This window comes from Coenobita brevimanus, chromosome 6, assembly GCF_032717465.1.
Source record: "Coenobita brevimanus isolate Jiangsu-jjx chromosome 6, ASM3271746v2, whole genome shotgun sequence".
In the NCBI taxonomy this organism is placed as follows: Eukaryota; Metazoa; Arthropoda; class Malacostraca; order Decapoda; family Coenobitidae; genus Coenobita; species Coenobita brevimanus.
In genome coordinates, this window is record NC_136959.1 from 57,010,785 (window position 1) to 57,024,909 (window position 14,125).

General features: G+C 41.2%; 1 protein-coding gene across 1 annotated transcript in view; it reads right to left on the reverse strand.

The window, feature by feature from the left end:
• Positions 1-14,125, reverse strand: part of LOC145401301 (uncharacterized) — a 459,641-nt gene that overhangs the window by 292,838 nt on the left and 152,678 nt on the right. Inside the window, exon 2 of the mRNA XM_080273632.1 lies at positions 4,716-4,776. Coding sequence (XP_080129758.1) covers positions 4,716-4,745 — 30 coding nt within the window. The 5' untranslated portion in view covers positions 4,746-4,776. The remainder of the gene's footprint in view (positions 1-4,715; positions 4,777-14,125) is intronic.

Below are 14,125 nucleotides of genomic sequence, written 5' to 3' on the forward strand. Positions count from 1 at the left end.
GAGCCGAGAAAGCCTTCCTCCGCACTTAAACTGGTTATCTCTGAAGCCATAAAAATAAATCCTCACTACATCTAGCTAAGGTTTCTGAAGTGCTGTAGATGACTTACTGCAGACTTAGTTGGTAGTGTGTGTGTGTGTGTGTGTGTGTGTGTGTGTGTGTGTGTGTGTGTGTGTGTGTGTGTGTGTGTGTGTGTTGGGGGGAGTTCTTAAAGATGACCTAAAAAAGTTGGAAAGGTTTGCTTAAAGAAGAACATGAGTATGGTGTACGTAGTGAAACTCAAGTGACAATTTCAACTGTACATTCCAATAACTTCACCAAGCGACATATACAGCTGCCACAGTGCGAGAGGCTGTCTGTGTATAAAACCTGGTCTGAGCAAGTCACTATTTAACCTTTACACAAGGGTAATGTTTTTGCGTGTTCCCGCCGAGAGCTTGAGTTACTAACACTGGCAAGGATATATTAATACTTATATATTCACTAATCTCTGCAAGACTGAATGCAACATTATCGACGAAGATACGCAAATATTACACAGCCATACTAAGAGTGGGAACTTGATGCTGATGATAAAGAGAAGAAACTAATACAGATTTCAAAGATGCAAATCGAATATCATAACGTTATAAAGGTGGTTGGGTGATCAGTGACTGGACAAATGGTAACACTGTGGAGGTACAGTAGGCGTCTCTCGCATTCTGTATGCTACCATATTCCTTATTCGAACAAACACACTCCTGTTACACTCAGTTCTGATGATGCATCTTAAATTTCACTTGGCAGATAATATAAGACAAAGCAAGGGCAGGCAAGGCCCAATGTCGAGAGCAAGAAATGTGTATGTTACCCCTAAAACTATTACATTTTCTTAACGTCTGTAGTCCGGAAAGGTGATTCCAATTTCAACGGGTTACTATTTTATTTGTACTCCACCGACAAGGTCTCTGGTATTTCTTTACCTTTTCACTAAACTCATTCTGGGAAAAATCAGTACGACAGACTAATAGAGCCTATAATTCTCAGCAACCTTTCTTCTATAAACATAACACAGAGGGCAATTCAAACTCTGTAAAATATTTAAGTTTGTTTACATTGGACATAACGCCGTAAGGCTTGTAAGCCGCCATTTTCCCGTGTCCCTCAAAATAAATATCATGATTAGATTAAAGTTTGGCAACGTGGCGATAGGTTGACCTAATACCAAAACACTGCCTTTCTAATTATTTTTGGTCAAATTATTATTTTTAAATTCACTCCTAGTTAAAAAGGAGGCTGCCATACCGACCCTTTGTATAGGTGTTAGTTTCATTAATATCCTGGAAACACTAATTTCTGCAGGATATTCATACAATAGGGCAAAGTTTCCTTAGAATTATAGGTAATATAATGTAAGTCAGTTGTTTTTTTCCACAATGAGTTTGATGTAAAAGTAAAATTTTACCGACTAATAATACTCTTAGATTCCCTGAGTGACTATGCATCCCCGTGTCGTATGCATGGAGTGACGTGCTGAGTGACGTACTGAAAGTTACCGTTCCGCTCAGTGTGCATGCACCGAATGCCCTTCTAGTTGCTATGCTGAAGGTACCCGCATGTTTTCTGAAGTATTGTGCCATTTACCAACAACATTTTATGAAATACATGTGTCAGGATGTCTTATCGACCTATAGATAACTACAGGTTGATATATAGATACATATAAATTAATATATATGTTACAGGGATTTTGTGTAAACAGGGATTTCACGAAATTCCTAAGGAATTCGTGAAATGAGTTTAAACTGGGCTGGGTTAATGTGAGTATGGTTAATTTAGGTTGTGGTTAGATTAGGCAGGGATAATCTAGGTTAAGTTTAGGTTAAGCTAGGTCAGTTAGGTTAGGTTAATTTATTTGAATGCTTCACATAAATTAGCAATCATACAAACCTGACCTAACCTAACCTAACCCAGCCTAACTTAACCTAGGTTATCCCTGCATATTCTAACCACAGCCTAAATTAACCTTACCCACATTAACCCAACCCAGTTTAAGTAATTTCACGAATTCCATAGGGATTTCGTGAATCCCTGTTTACATAATTTCCCTGTAACATACATATGTATGTTACACGCAGATTGTGAAATCAGTCATTTGGTGATTTAAGGTTAGTTTAGTTAAGGTTTATTTAGGTTAGGTTGATCTAGATAAGGTTGGGTTAGGTTAGGTTAAGGTTAGTTTAGGCTAATTAACGTTAAACTGACATGGCACGGTAACTTTCAGCGTAAGTCACTCCGTGCACATGACACCGGAGTGCTTGTGCTGGTCACTGGGTGGTCCGCTGAAGGGGAGAAAGAGTGTAATTAAAAATTTCATTTACATTTGTCATGCAGGTATGAGGTAGCACACACACACACCCACACACACAAAGTGGCTGAGTCAATCATAAATTAGTGAAGTAATCGTGGTGTACCGGCAGCAGTACACTAAGGGCGCTACTCAGGGTAAGTCACGTGCAGTGCAGTTTTTGATCCCGAAAGGTGGCTGAGGATTCTCTTTTTTTTTTTTTTTTTTTTTTTTTTTTTTTTTTTTTTACATTCAGGCTACAGTCCGGGTTTCAGACCGAAGACGCCAGTATATGGTGTATGAAATGAACTACATTTTGACAATTATGTGCATAATTTCGTCCCTGCATCGATATAAGCATAAGTCGTTGATAAATATCACGTAATCAAGGAACCAGAGAACTGTGTAAGGTAAAAATAGGTCTGAGAACTTTTCTTGGGCTATGATGCATTACAAAAATGTGTTACATCCCATTAAGGGCACAAAACTGAATCCACCTTGGATCACCTGGAGGTCAGCCACCACAGTAGCTCTTGGAGTGGTTTATTTTCAGGTATGTGGGACTAGGGAAGATAACTATATTATCTGTATATCCTACTATAGTCCGACTGTTTTGATTTAACAAAGATCTGAAACTCCTTTCAGCTCATTTGATGACCAGGTGTGGTCACACTCGAGGATGAATTTAACTAGAAACCAAGAAAGCTCACTGCTACCTCATACCTAAGGCTCATCAAATTTCAGGCAATTATAACTTAGTTTTTAAGCAGTAGGAGTGACCCAGTTCCGTAAAACGGAAACACACCGATTACTGGATTGGGAATTTCGTAACATCTCTTCCTCAACGATCTGTTTTGCATTTTAGACCTTTTTATCCTACTGTACGCCACTGAGGCAAACAATGTCTAGTAAAAACATAAAATATGAATAACAAAAAAGGGGAATACCAAGGAGTAATATTCATACTAAATCGCTGAGGGGGTGCTGTGAAGCCTCCTATACCACCCACGATACGGATCATTTTCTACCGTCTGTTCGCAGGAAGGCAGTGTAGCATCAGCCTTGTCTTTTTTTTTTTTTTTTTTTTTTTTTTTTTTCATGTACAGTAGACACTGGCCTTTACCTTCTCACTCTAACTACCCTGTCAAGGTTCTGGTGTGGAGCCCACTTTCGTTAAGTTTTCACTGACTCGGCACTATTGCCACTGACTGGCACACCACTGATCCTTGAAGATCGAACACAAAAGTGGGTTTCTGTACCTCCGTCTCCCCCCCCCCTTCCTCTCTCTCTTCCAAAGAATGAACCTATAGGAACCTGTGCTCTATTTCACCCAGTACTGAAGCACTTTATATTTTTATCATCATAAAGAAATACCACCTTTGGTCCATTTAATCACACGTTAATAGTTTATCTTTCTTTATGTACAAGGTTATCTTCTCAGGTAACCAAAAAATAACATTCTAAAGTTCAGTGTTTTTAAATCTCATTTTATTTTTCTCTCACTTCTTCTCCACTAATGTTTAATACCTATTGGGGAGGAAAAGTAATATAATATTATTACCAAATTGTATCATGAAATTAGTTCCCTAAATATGGTTATATTAATATGGAGAAAATAAAAACATGCCTCATGAAGAAATGTTACCAACTGCTGCTACGTATTGGGACGGCATTATGTAAATTTTGAGCCACCCTTATCACGCCTATAAATAACCTGCAACTAGCGTACTGGTGATGACTGCTACTTCCAAGAGTCTTATGGTTTTATATATATAACAGTTTCCGTTTCAAGATTAAGAGAACGCGCATTCTGTTTTCTACACAGAAAACGTCTACACACGAGAGATGTGGGTCAACTAATGTAAACTGTAGGCTCTTCATCCAGGGAAGAAGAAAGAGGCACTAAATAAATATTAAATGACAACTACAGCCTAAAACATACTCAATTTACACAAAACAGCAATAACAACACATCTATGGCTTCACTTAATCATCTATGGCTTTACTTAATCATTTCATCTGGAAAAAATGCATTATCGTTTTCCCGAGAGAGAGAGAGAGAGAGAGAGAGAGAGAGAGAGTCGTATCAGTACTATGGCGGTTCCTACGTATATTTTTCCTACGCTTAGACAACTTTATTTAGAGAGGTCTGCTGAACTGTATGTGTTAGACGATGCCTTCAGTCTGTACTCCGTTCAACACAAGAGATCTTTCCTAAGCGGCATACTGTGACGGTAAATTAACACAAATGCAGCCCTCTGTCAATATCTATCTATCTATCTCCTGCATGCAAGCAAGAGAATGCAAAACTGTGCAGAAAAAAATTAGCATCTAGGCCCACGGTATACCAACAGCATAAAGCGAGGGAGAAAAGTGAAATGTTTGACTTACCGAAGGCGGCGTGATGTGACAGTTCATCATTAAGGATTTCTTCTTTCACGTCATCAGTAATCTGGAAAGGGGAAAATAAACCATGAAAAATCTGGCTGTATTCACTTATCAAAGTTCTGTTTCCTACACCCAAAAATGTACTTTACCTTCTCCCTTTTTCAATTAATTTCTTATACGCCCTCCTTAATTTCTATCCACCTTTTGTTCACATAATTTAACACACACACACACACACACACAGCAAACGATTTAATTCAATATAAGACAATTTTCAAACAGCTAACTACAACTGAGTCTTTCACTACAATGATCTTCACTACGATGAGTAAAATCTGACTGTAGCAAAAACAGTTCACTTTTAACCACCATGGATACAACAGGGTATGCAATGAGTCCGTTACCCATTACATCACATTGTTTATTATATCGTTACACAAAAATTTTTTCATTTGTAATAGTGTGGAAAATGTGCCTTTCATAACCACTGAAACATACGGACCAGTCGCCCCGACCTGAGGAGTCCAGATCAACGTCCCTGGGAGTAAGATGGGCCGATCGAATAAAACCAGTGTTGAAGTACTGGTTTGTGTTCCTTGTTATTTATTTATTTATTTATTTTTTTGTATATCTCAGTAGCCGGCTATACGATTTACTGAACTTATGACTCAGAAACAGGAAATTCGCTCTGTGAAAACACCCAATATACCATCTGGCCTGCATATGAAATCCAATCGCCGGTGGTTGGTCGATGTGCCCTTATGGTTCTGACGACCTTCTCTCCTTAGCCTTAACAATTTCGTAGCACCTCTTCTTGTGCGATGTATTTTGCATATTTTACCTAAATATTGTTTTCTTTGTTATTTATGTATTTCTATTACCAACAGTTTTCATCAGTAACATAAAAGAGTACATTATGATGTAACGGGAAAATAAATAGCTGAAGAAGGCCTGTACCCAGATCGCCGAAGCGAACGAGAACACGGCCAACAACATCACTACAAAATTCACCTGATAACGAGTATTACACCACAGGGAACATCGAAGCAGGAGAGACGTATCAGTTATGTAACAGCACAATTCATCAACCACACAACACAGGGTCCACCGCACACCACAGTAACTCCTAAAGTCGTTGTAGTGGGCCATGGGGGCTCTCAGGTACCTCTTACTTACCGATTTATTTATGGATATGGCACGTGATTATTCTCTTGTGCATTATTAGTGCAAATTGTGTTGATACTTAACAAAAAAAAAAGTTCTCAGTAATATATATTAAATAAATCGCAAAGGAAGAGTGTTTTTATAGTGTTCCAAATCCACGAAAAGACCAACTTAACAGTGGCATTTCAACACTAAGTTTTTGTTTGTTTGTTTATTTCTTTCTGCTAACCTCAAATATCTATTAAGTTAAGGGATACGTTCATTACTCTATGATTTACATAACATTAAACCTGTTATAATAAACTGCAACACTTCACATTAAGAAATTCTCACTATATCAACACACATCTCCTTCCAGCACCACAGACTATCAAGCATTATTCATACCACCCCAACCCACACGTCACTAACATCACCATATCATACCAGTCACCGCACAGAACAAACCACTACTGATCACAATAACCATCACACATCACATACCACACCATCCGCTACACATCGCACAGGCCACCGCATACCACAACTACATCACACAAAACCACCACACACATCATACCACATCACACCAACCACCAACCAAGCCACCACATGCCACAACCACAACACAACAAAGAAACCAGTTCATAATAACAGACACAACATACCACAACCGCAACACATTACACCACACCATACACTACACCACTACACATAACTAAGACGCACCACAATAATAACACATCACACCACACCACACAAGCCACCACACACCACAACAACACATCACAACACACGACACACCTCAACCACAACATATCACAACACGCCACACACCACAACCACGACACATCACACCACACAAACCACACCACATCCCACCACACGTTGCCATTAGTAAGAGGAGGAAATATGCAGGTGGGAGGAGGTGGAGGAGGAGCTAGGGGAGTGGGTGGGAGGGGAGAGGTGGAGGAGAGGGGCACGGTGGAGGTGACGAAGGCTGGGGAAGGGTAGGAAGTAAGGAAGAGGAGTTTGGAGAGAGAGAGAATGAGGTACAGGAGAGGAAAAAGAGAGAATAAGATGGAATGGAGGAAAGTGACTAAGGAAGATGGTATGCAAAAGGAGAATGGAAAAAATGTGAGGTGGGGGAGAGAAAGATGGAGAGGGGGTAAGATAGGGACGAGGAGGAGGGAGACTACGTAGGATGGGAAAGAGGATGCAGATGTGTTGTAGAGAAAACAATGACGAAAAGGGAATGGTGTAAGAATGAAGACGAACAAGAGGGAATGAGATATATGGAACAGATGAATGATGAGAAATGAAATGGGGAAAACAAGGAAGATGAAGGAATGGGGTATGAAAAATGAGGATAGGGAAGGTGTGATGCAGGAGAGATGATGATGATTATGAAGAGAGTGTGAGGCACTGAGGAGGGAGATATGGAAAGGATGTGTAAATGGGAGACGAGGAGAAAGATGGAAAGGGGCAGCAAGGAGGGGGATGGAGAGAGTGTAGGAAGGAAGGAAGGATGGAAGATGAGTATGGAGAGGGTGTGAGTCAAGGAGTTTTGGGAGGATGAGAAGGATAGAGACGAGAAAGGTGAAGGACTAAGAGAGGAATGATCAGGATGGAAAGGGTGAAGGAGGGATGCTGCTGCTGTTGTTGTTGATGATGATGATGATGATGATGAAGAAGATGACGAGGAGGAGGAGGAGGAGGAGGAGGAGGAGGAGGACAATGATGATGATGATGATGTGTGAGGTAGAGAAAAAGAGGAGGAAGATGGTGTGAGGAGAGCAAGAATGACATGAGACATATTGAGCCAAAAAGGAGAGAAACAGAAGACTGAGAAATGAGACCCACATCGACTGAAAGTGTGTAAACTGGTTAGATACAGAAGTTTATCCTTAACTTAGCCTTCTGAACTCTCTCTCTCTTTCTCTCTCTCTCTCTCTCTCTCTCTCACACACACACACACACACACACACACACACACTAACACACGTAGAGAGAGAGAGAGAGAGAGAGAGAGAGAGAGAGAGAGAGAGAGTTAAACTCTTCATGCCTAGGAGCAAAAACGATGAAGGGAAGGAGGTAAAGTGGAGGGCAGGTTTAAGTAAAGCGGAAAGATGGGGGTAAAATGACGGAGAGATGGAGGAAAAATGGAGCAAAAGTGGAGGAAAAATGGTGTTAAAGTGCAGAAGAGTTGGAGGTAAAATGAAGGTGAGATGGAGGAAAAGTGGAGGAAAGGTGGAGGTGGAGGTAAAATGGAATAACAGATACTACTCGGGGGAAAGCAGGTGGAATGGAGGTAAAACTGGAGAGATGGAGGTAAAGTGCAGGAAAGCAGATGGAGGAAACGAAAATAAGACTGGAGGAGGAAGGGAGGGAGGGAGGAAGAAAAGAGTAAGTTTTTTTTCCTCTCAGTTAGCCCCTTTGTGAGAAAAATTACTGTTGTTTGTCTTCTTTTCCTTGAGAGACAACGAAAGAGAATATAGTAGGTGAGAAGATAATGGGAGGGAATGACTAGTAATAAATGGAAAGAAGAGAGAGCTGAGAGGATGAAGGAAAGAGTAAGAGGAGTGAAAGATGATATGTTGAAATGGGATGAAGCAGACGTAAAAGATGAGATGTTTATTATATTATGCTTTAACAATTCAACCATTCCAGTGTCTATAAAGTATCATTGCTAACCACCGAAACTGTACACACAGACGAGTTGCCCTGACATCAGGAGTCAACATCAACGTCCCTGGGAGTAAGATGGGCCGATCGAATATAAGACAATATTCAAACAGCTAACTACCATTGAGTCTTTCACTACAATGATCTCCACTACGATGACTAAAATCTGACAATAGCAAAAACAGATCACTTTTTACGTCACCGTTGATACAACGGGGTATGCAATGAGTCCACAACCCTCTACAGCATCACATTAAGTTTAATATATCGTTACTCAAAAATTATCATCTATATTATGTAATATGACCATACCTGACCGCCGGAACTGTACATACAGACGAGTTGCCCCGACCTGAGGAGTCCAGATCAAAGACCCTGGGTGTAAGATGGGCCGATCGAATAACAAAGTGTTGAAGTACTGGTTTGTGTTCCTTATTATTTATTTTATATATCTCACTAGCCGGCTATACGATTTACTGAACTTATGCCACAAAGAACAGGAAATTCTGTCAGTGAAAATACCCAATATACCATCTGGCCTGCCTCCTGCCATATGAAACCCAATCGCTGGTGGTTGGTCGATGTGTCCTTATGGTTCTGACGACGTTCTCTCCTTGGCCTTAACGCCTGCAATATTTTACCTAAATGCTGTTTTCTTTGTTATTTATGTATTTCTATTACCAACAGTTTTCATCGGTAACATAAAAGAGGACATTATGAGGTAACGGGAAAATAAATAGCTAAAGAAGGCCTGTACCCAGATCGCCGAAGCGAACGAGAACACGGCCCAACACATCACTACAAAATTCACCTGATAACGAGTATTACACCACAGGGAACATCGAAGCAGGAGAGACGTATCAGTTATGTAACAGCACAACTCATCAACCACACAACACAGGGTCCACCGCACACCACAGTAACTCCTAAAGTCGTTGTAGTGGGCCATGGGGCATGGGGGCTCTCAGGTACCTCTTACGTACCGATTTATTTATGGATATGGCATGTGATTATTCTCTTGTGCATTATTAGTGCAAATTGTGTTCATACTTAAGAAAAAAAAAATCTCAGTAATATATATTAAATAAATCGCAAAGGAAGAGTGTTCTTATAGTGTTCCAAATCAACGAAAGGACGAACTTAACAGTGGCATTTCCACACTAAGTTTTTGTTTGGCATTTCCACACTAAGTTTTTGTTTCTTTGTTTATTTGTTTCTGCTAACCTCAAATATCTCTTAAGTTAAGGGATACGTTCATTATTCTATGATTTACATAACATGAAACCTGTTAAAATAAAATGGAACACTTCACATTAAGAAATTCTCACTATACCAACACATCTCCTTCCACCACCACAGACTATCAAGCATTATTCATACCACCCCAACCCACACGTCACTAACATCACCACATAATACCAGTCACTGCACAGAACAAACAACTACTGATCACAATAACCATCACACATCACATACCACACCATCCGCTACACATCGCACAGGCCACCGCATACCACAACTACAACACATCACACAAAACCACCACACACATCATACCACATCACACCAACCACCACACAAGCCACCACATGCCACAACTAGAACACAACAACGAAACCAGTTCATAATAACAGACACAACATACCACAACCGCAAAACATTACACCACACCATACACTACACCACTACACATAACTAAGACGCACCACAATAATAACACATCACACCACACCACATAAGCCACCACACACCACAACGACACCACATCACAACGCACGACACACCACAACCACAATACATCACAAGAAGCAAAACACCACAACCACGACACATCACACCACACAAACACCACATCCCACCACACGTTGCCACATTTAGTAAGAGGAGGAAATATGCGGGTGGACGAAGGTGGGGGAGGAGCTAGGGGAGTGAATGGGAGGGAAGAGGTGGAGGAGAGGGGCAGGGTGGAGGTGACGAAGGTTGGGGTGGGGTAGGAAGTAAGGAAGAGGAGTATGGAGAGAGAGAATGAGGTAGAGGGGAGGAGAAAGAGAGAATAAGATGGAATGGAGGAAAGTGACTAAGGAAGACGGAGTGTAAAGGGAGAATGGAAAAGATGTGAGGTGGGGGAGACAAAGATGGAGAGGGGGTAAGATAGGGACGAGGAGGAGGGAGACTACGTAGGATGGAGATGTGATGGAGAGAAAATAATGACGAAAAGGGAATGGTGTAAGAATGAAGACGAACAAGAGGGAATGAGGTATATGGAAGAGATGGATGATGAGAAATAAAATAGGGAAAAAAATGAAGATGAAGGAATGGGGTATGAAAAATGAGAATAGGGAAGGTGTGAGGCAGGAAAGATGATGATCATGATGACGAAGAATGTGTGAGGCACTGAGGAGGGAGATATGGGATGTGTAAATGGGAGACGAGGAGAAAGATGGAAAGGGACAGCAAGGAGGGAGATGGAGAGAGTGTAGGAAGGAAGGAAGGATGGAAGATGAGTATGAAGAGGGTGTGAGTCAAGGAGTTTTGGGAGGATGAGAAGGATAGAGACGAGAAAGGTGAAGGACTGAGAGGAATGATCAGGATGGGGAGGGTGAAGGAAGGATGCTGATGCTGTTGTTGTTGTTGTTGTTGTTGATGATGATGATGATGATGATGATGATGACGATGATGATGATGAGGAGGAGGAAGAGGAGGAGGACAATGATGATGATGATGATGATGATGATGATGTATGAGGTAGAGAAAAAGAGGAGGAAGATGGTGTGAGGAGTGCAAGAATGACGTGAGACATATTGAGCCAAAAAGGAGAGAAAGAGAAGATTGAGAAATGAGACCCACATCGACTGAAAGTGTGTAAACTGGTTAGATACAGAAATTTATCCCTAACTTAGCCTTCTGAACTTTCTCTCTCTCTCTCTCACAACACACACAGACACAGACACAGACACACACACACACACACACACACACACACACACACAAACACACACACGTACAGAGAGAGAGAGAGAGAGAGAGAGAGAGAGAGAGAGAGAGAGAGAGTTAACCCTTTCATGCCTAGGAGCAAAAACGATGAAGGGAAGGAGGTAAAGTAGAGGGCAGGTGAAAGTAAAGTGGAGAGATGGAGGAAAAATGGAGGAAAGGTGGAGGAAAAGTGGAGAAAAATTATGTTAAAGTGCAGAAGAGTTGGAGGTACAATGAAGGAAAGATGGAGGAAAAGTGGAGGAAAGGTGGAGTGGAGGTGGAGGAAAAATGGAGGAGTAACAGATGCGACTCGGGGGAAAGCAGGTGGAATTGAGGTAAAAGTGGAGAGATGGAGGTAAAGCGGAGGAAAACAGATGGAGGAAACGAAAATAAGACTGCAGGAGGAGGAGGGAGGGAGGAAGAAAAGAGTAAGTTTTTTTTCCTCTCAGTTAGCCCCTTTGTGAGAAAAATTACTGTTGTCTGTCTTCTTTTCCTTGAGAGACAACGAAAGAGAATATAGTAGGTGAGAAGATAATGGGAGGGAATGACTAGTAATAAATGGAAAGAAGAGAGCTGAGAGGATGAAGGAAAGGGTAAGAGGAGGGAGAGATGATATGTTGAAATGGGATGAAGCAGACGTAAAAGATGAGATGTTTATTATATTATGCTTTAAAAATTCAACCATTCCAGTGTCTATAAAGTATCATTGCTGACCACCGAAACTGTACACACAGACGAGTTACCCCGACATCAGGAGTCAACATCAACGTCCCTGGGAGTAAGATGGGCCGATCGAATAACAAAGTGTTGAAGTACTGGTTTGTGTTCCTTATTATTTATTTTATATATCTCAGTAGCCGGCTATACGATTTACTGAACTTATGCCACAAAGAACACGAAATTCAGTCTGTGAAAATACTCAATATACCATCTGGCCTGCCTCCTGCCATATGAAACCCAATCGCCGCTGGTTGGTCGATATGCCCTTATGGTTCTGACGACCTTCTCTCCTTAGCCTTAACGATTCCGTAGCACCTGTTCTTGTGAGATGTACTTTGAATATTTTACATAAATACTGTTTTGTTTGTTATTTAAGTATTTCTATTACCAACAGTTTTCATCGGTAACATAAAAGAGGACATTATGATGTAACGGGTAAATAAATAGCTGAAGAAGGCCTGTACCCAGATGGCCGAAGCGAACGAGAACACGGCCAACAACATCACTACAAAATTCACCAGATAACGAGTATTACACCACAGGGAACATCGAAGCAGGAGAGACGTATCAGTTATGTAACAGCACATCCCATCACACCACACAACACACGGTCCACCGCACACCACAGTAACTCCTAAAGTCGTTGTAGTGGGCCATGGGGGCTCTCAGGTACCTCTTACCGATTTATTTATGGATATGGCACGTGATTATTCTCTTGTGCATTATTAGTGCAAAATATGTTGATATTTATCACACACACACACACACACACACACACACACACACACACACAAAAGTTCTCAGCAATATATATTAAATAAATCGCAAAGGAAGAGTTTTTATAGTGTTCCAAATCAACGAAAAGACGAACTTAACAGTGGTATTTCCACACTGTTTTTTTTTTTTTTCTGCTAACCTCAAATATCTATTAAGTTAAGGGATACGTTCATTACTCTATGGTTTACATAACATTAAACCTGTTATAATAAACTGCAACACTTCACATTAAGAAATTCTCACTATATTAACACACATCTCCTTCCAGCACCACATACTATCAAGCATTATTCATACCACCCCAACCCACACATCACTAAAATCACCACATCATACCAGTCACCGCACAAAACAAACAACTACTGATCACAATAACCATCACACATCAAATACCACACCATCCGGTACACATCGCACAGGCCACCGCATACCACAACTAAAACACATGACACAAAACCACCACACACATCATACCACATCACACCAAGCACCACACAAGCCACCACATGCCACAACCACAACACAACAAAGAAACCAGTTCATAATAACAGACACAACATACCACAACAGCAACACATTACACCACACCATACACTACACCACTACACATAACTAAGACGCACCACAATAATAACACATCACACCACACCACATAAGCCACCACACACCACAATGACAACACATCAGAACACACGACACACCACAACCATAACACATCACAACAAGTCAAACACCACAACCACGACACATCACACCACACAAACACCACATCCCACCACACGTTGCCATTTAGTAAGAGGAGGAAATATGCGGGTGGACGAAGGTGGGGGAGGAGCTAGGGGAGTGAATGGGAGGGAAGAGGTGGAGGAGAGGGGCAGGGTGGAGGTGACGAAGGCTGGGGAGGGGTAGGAAGTAAGGAAGAGGAGGATGGAGAGAGAGAATGAGGTAGAGGGGAGGAGAAAGAGAGAATAAGATGGAATGGAGGAAAGTGACTAAAGAAGACGATATGCAAAGGGAGAATGGAAAAGATGTGAGGTGGGGGAGAGAAAGATGGAGAGAGGGTAAGACAGAGACGAGGAGGAGGAAGACTACGTAGGATGGGAAAGAGGACGGAG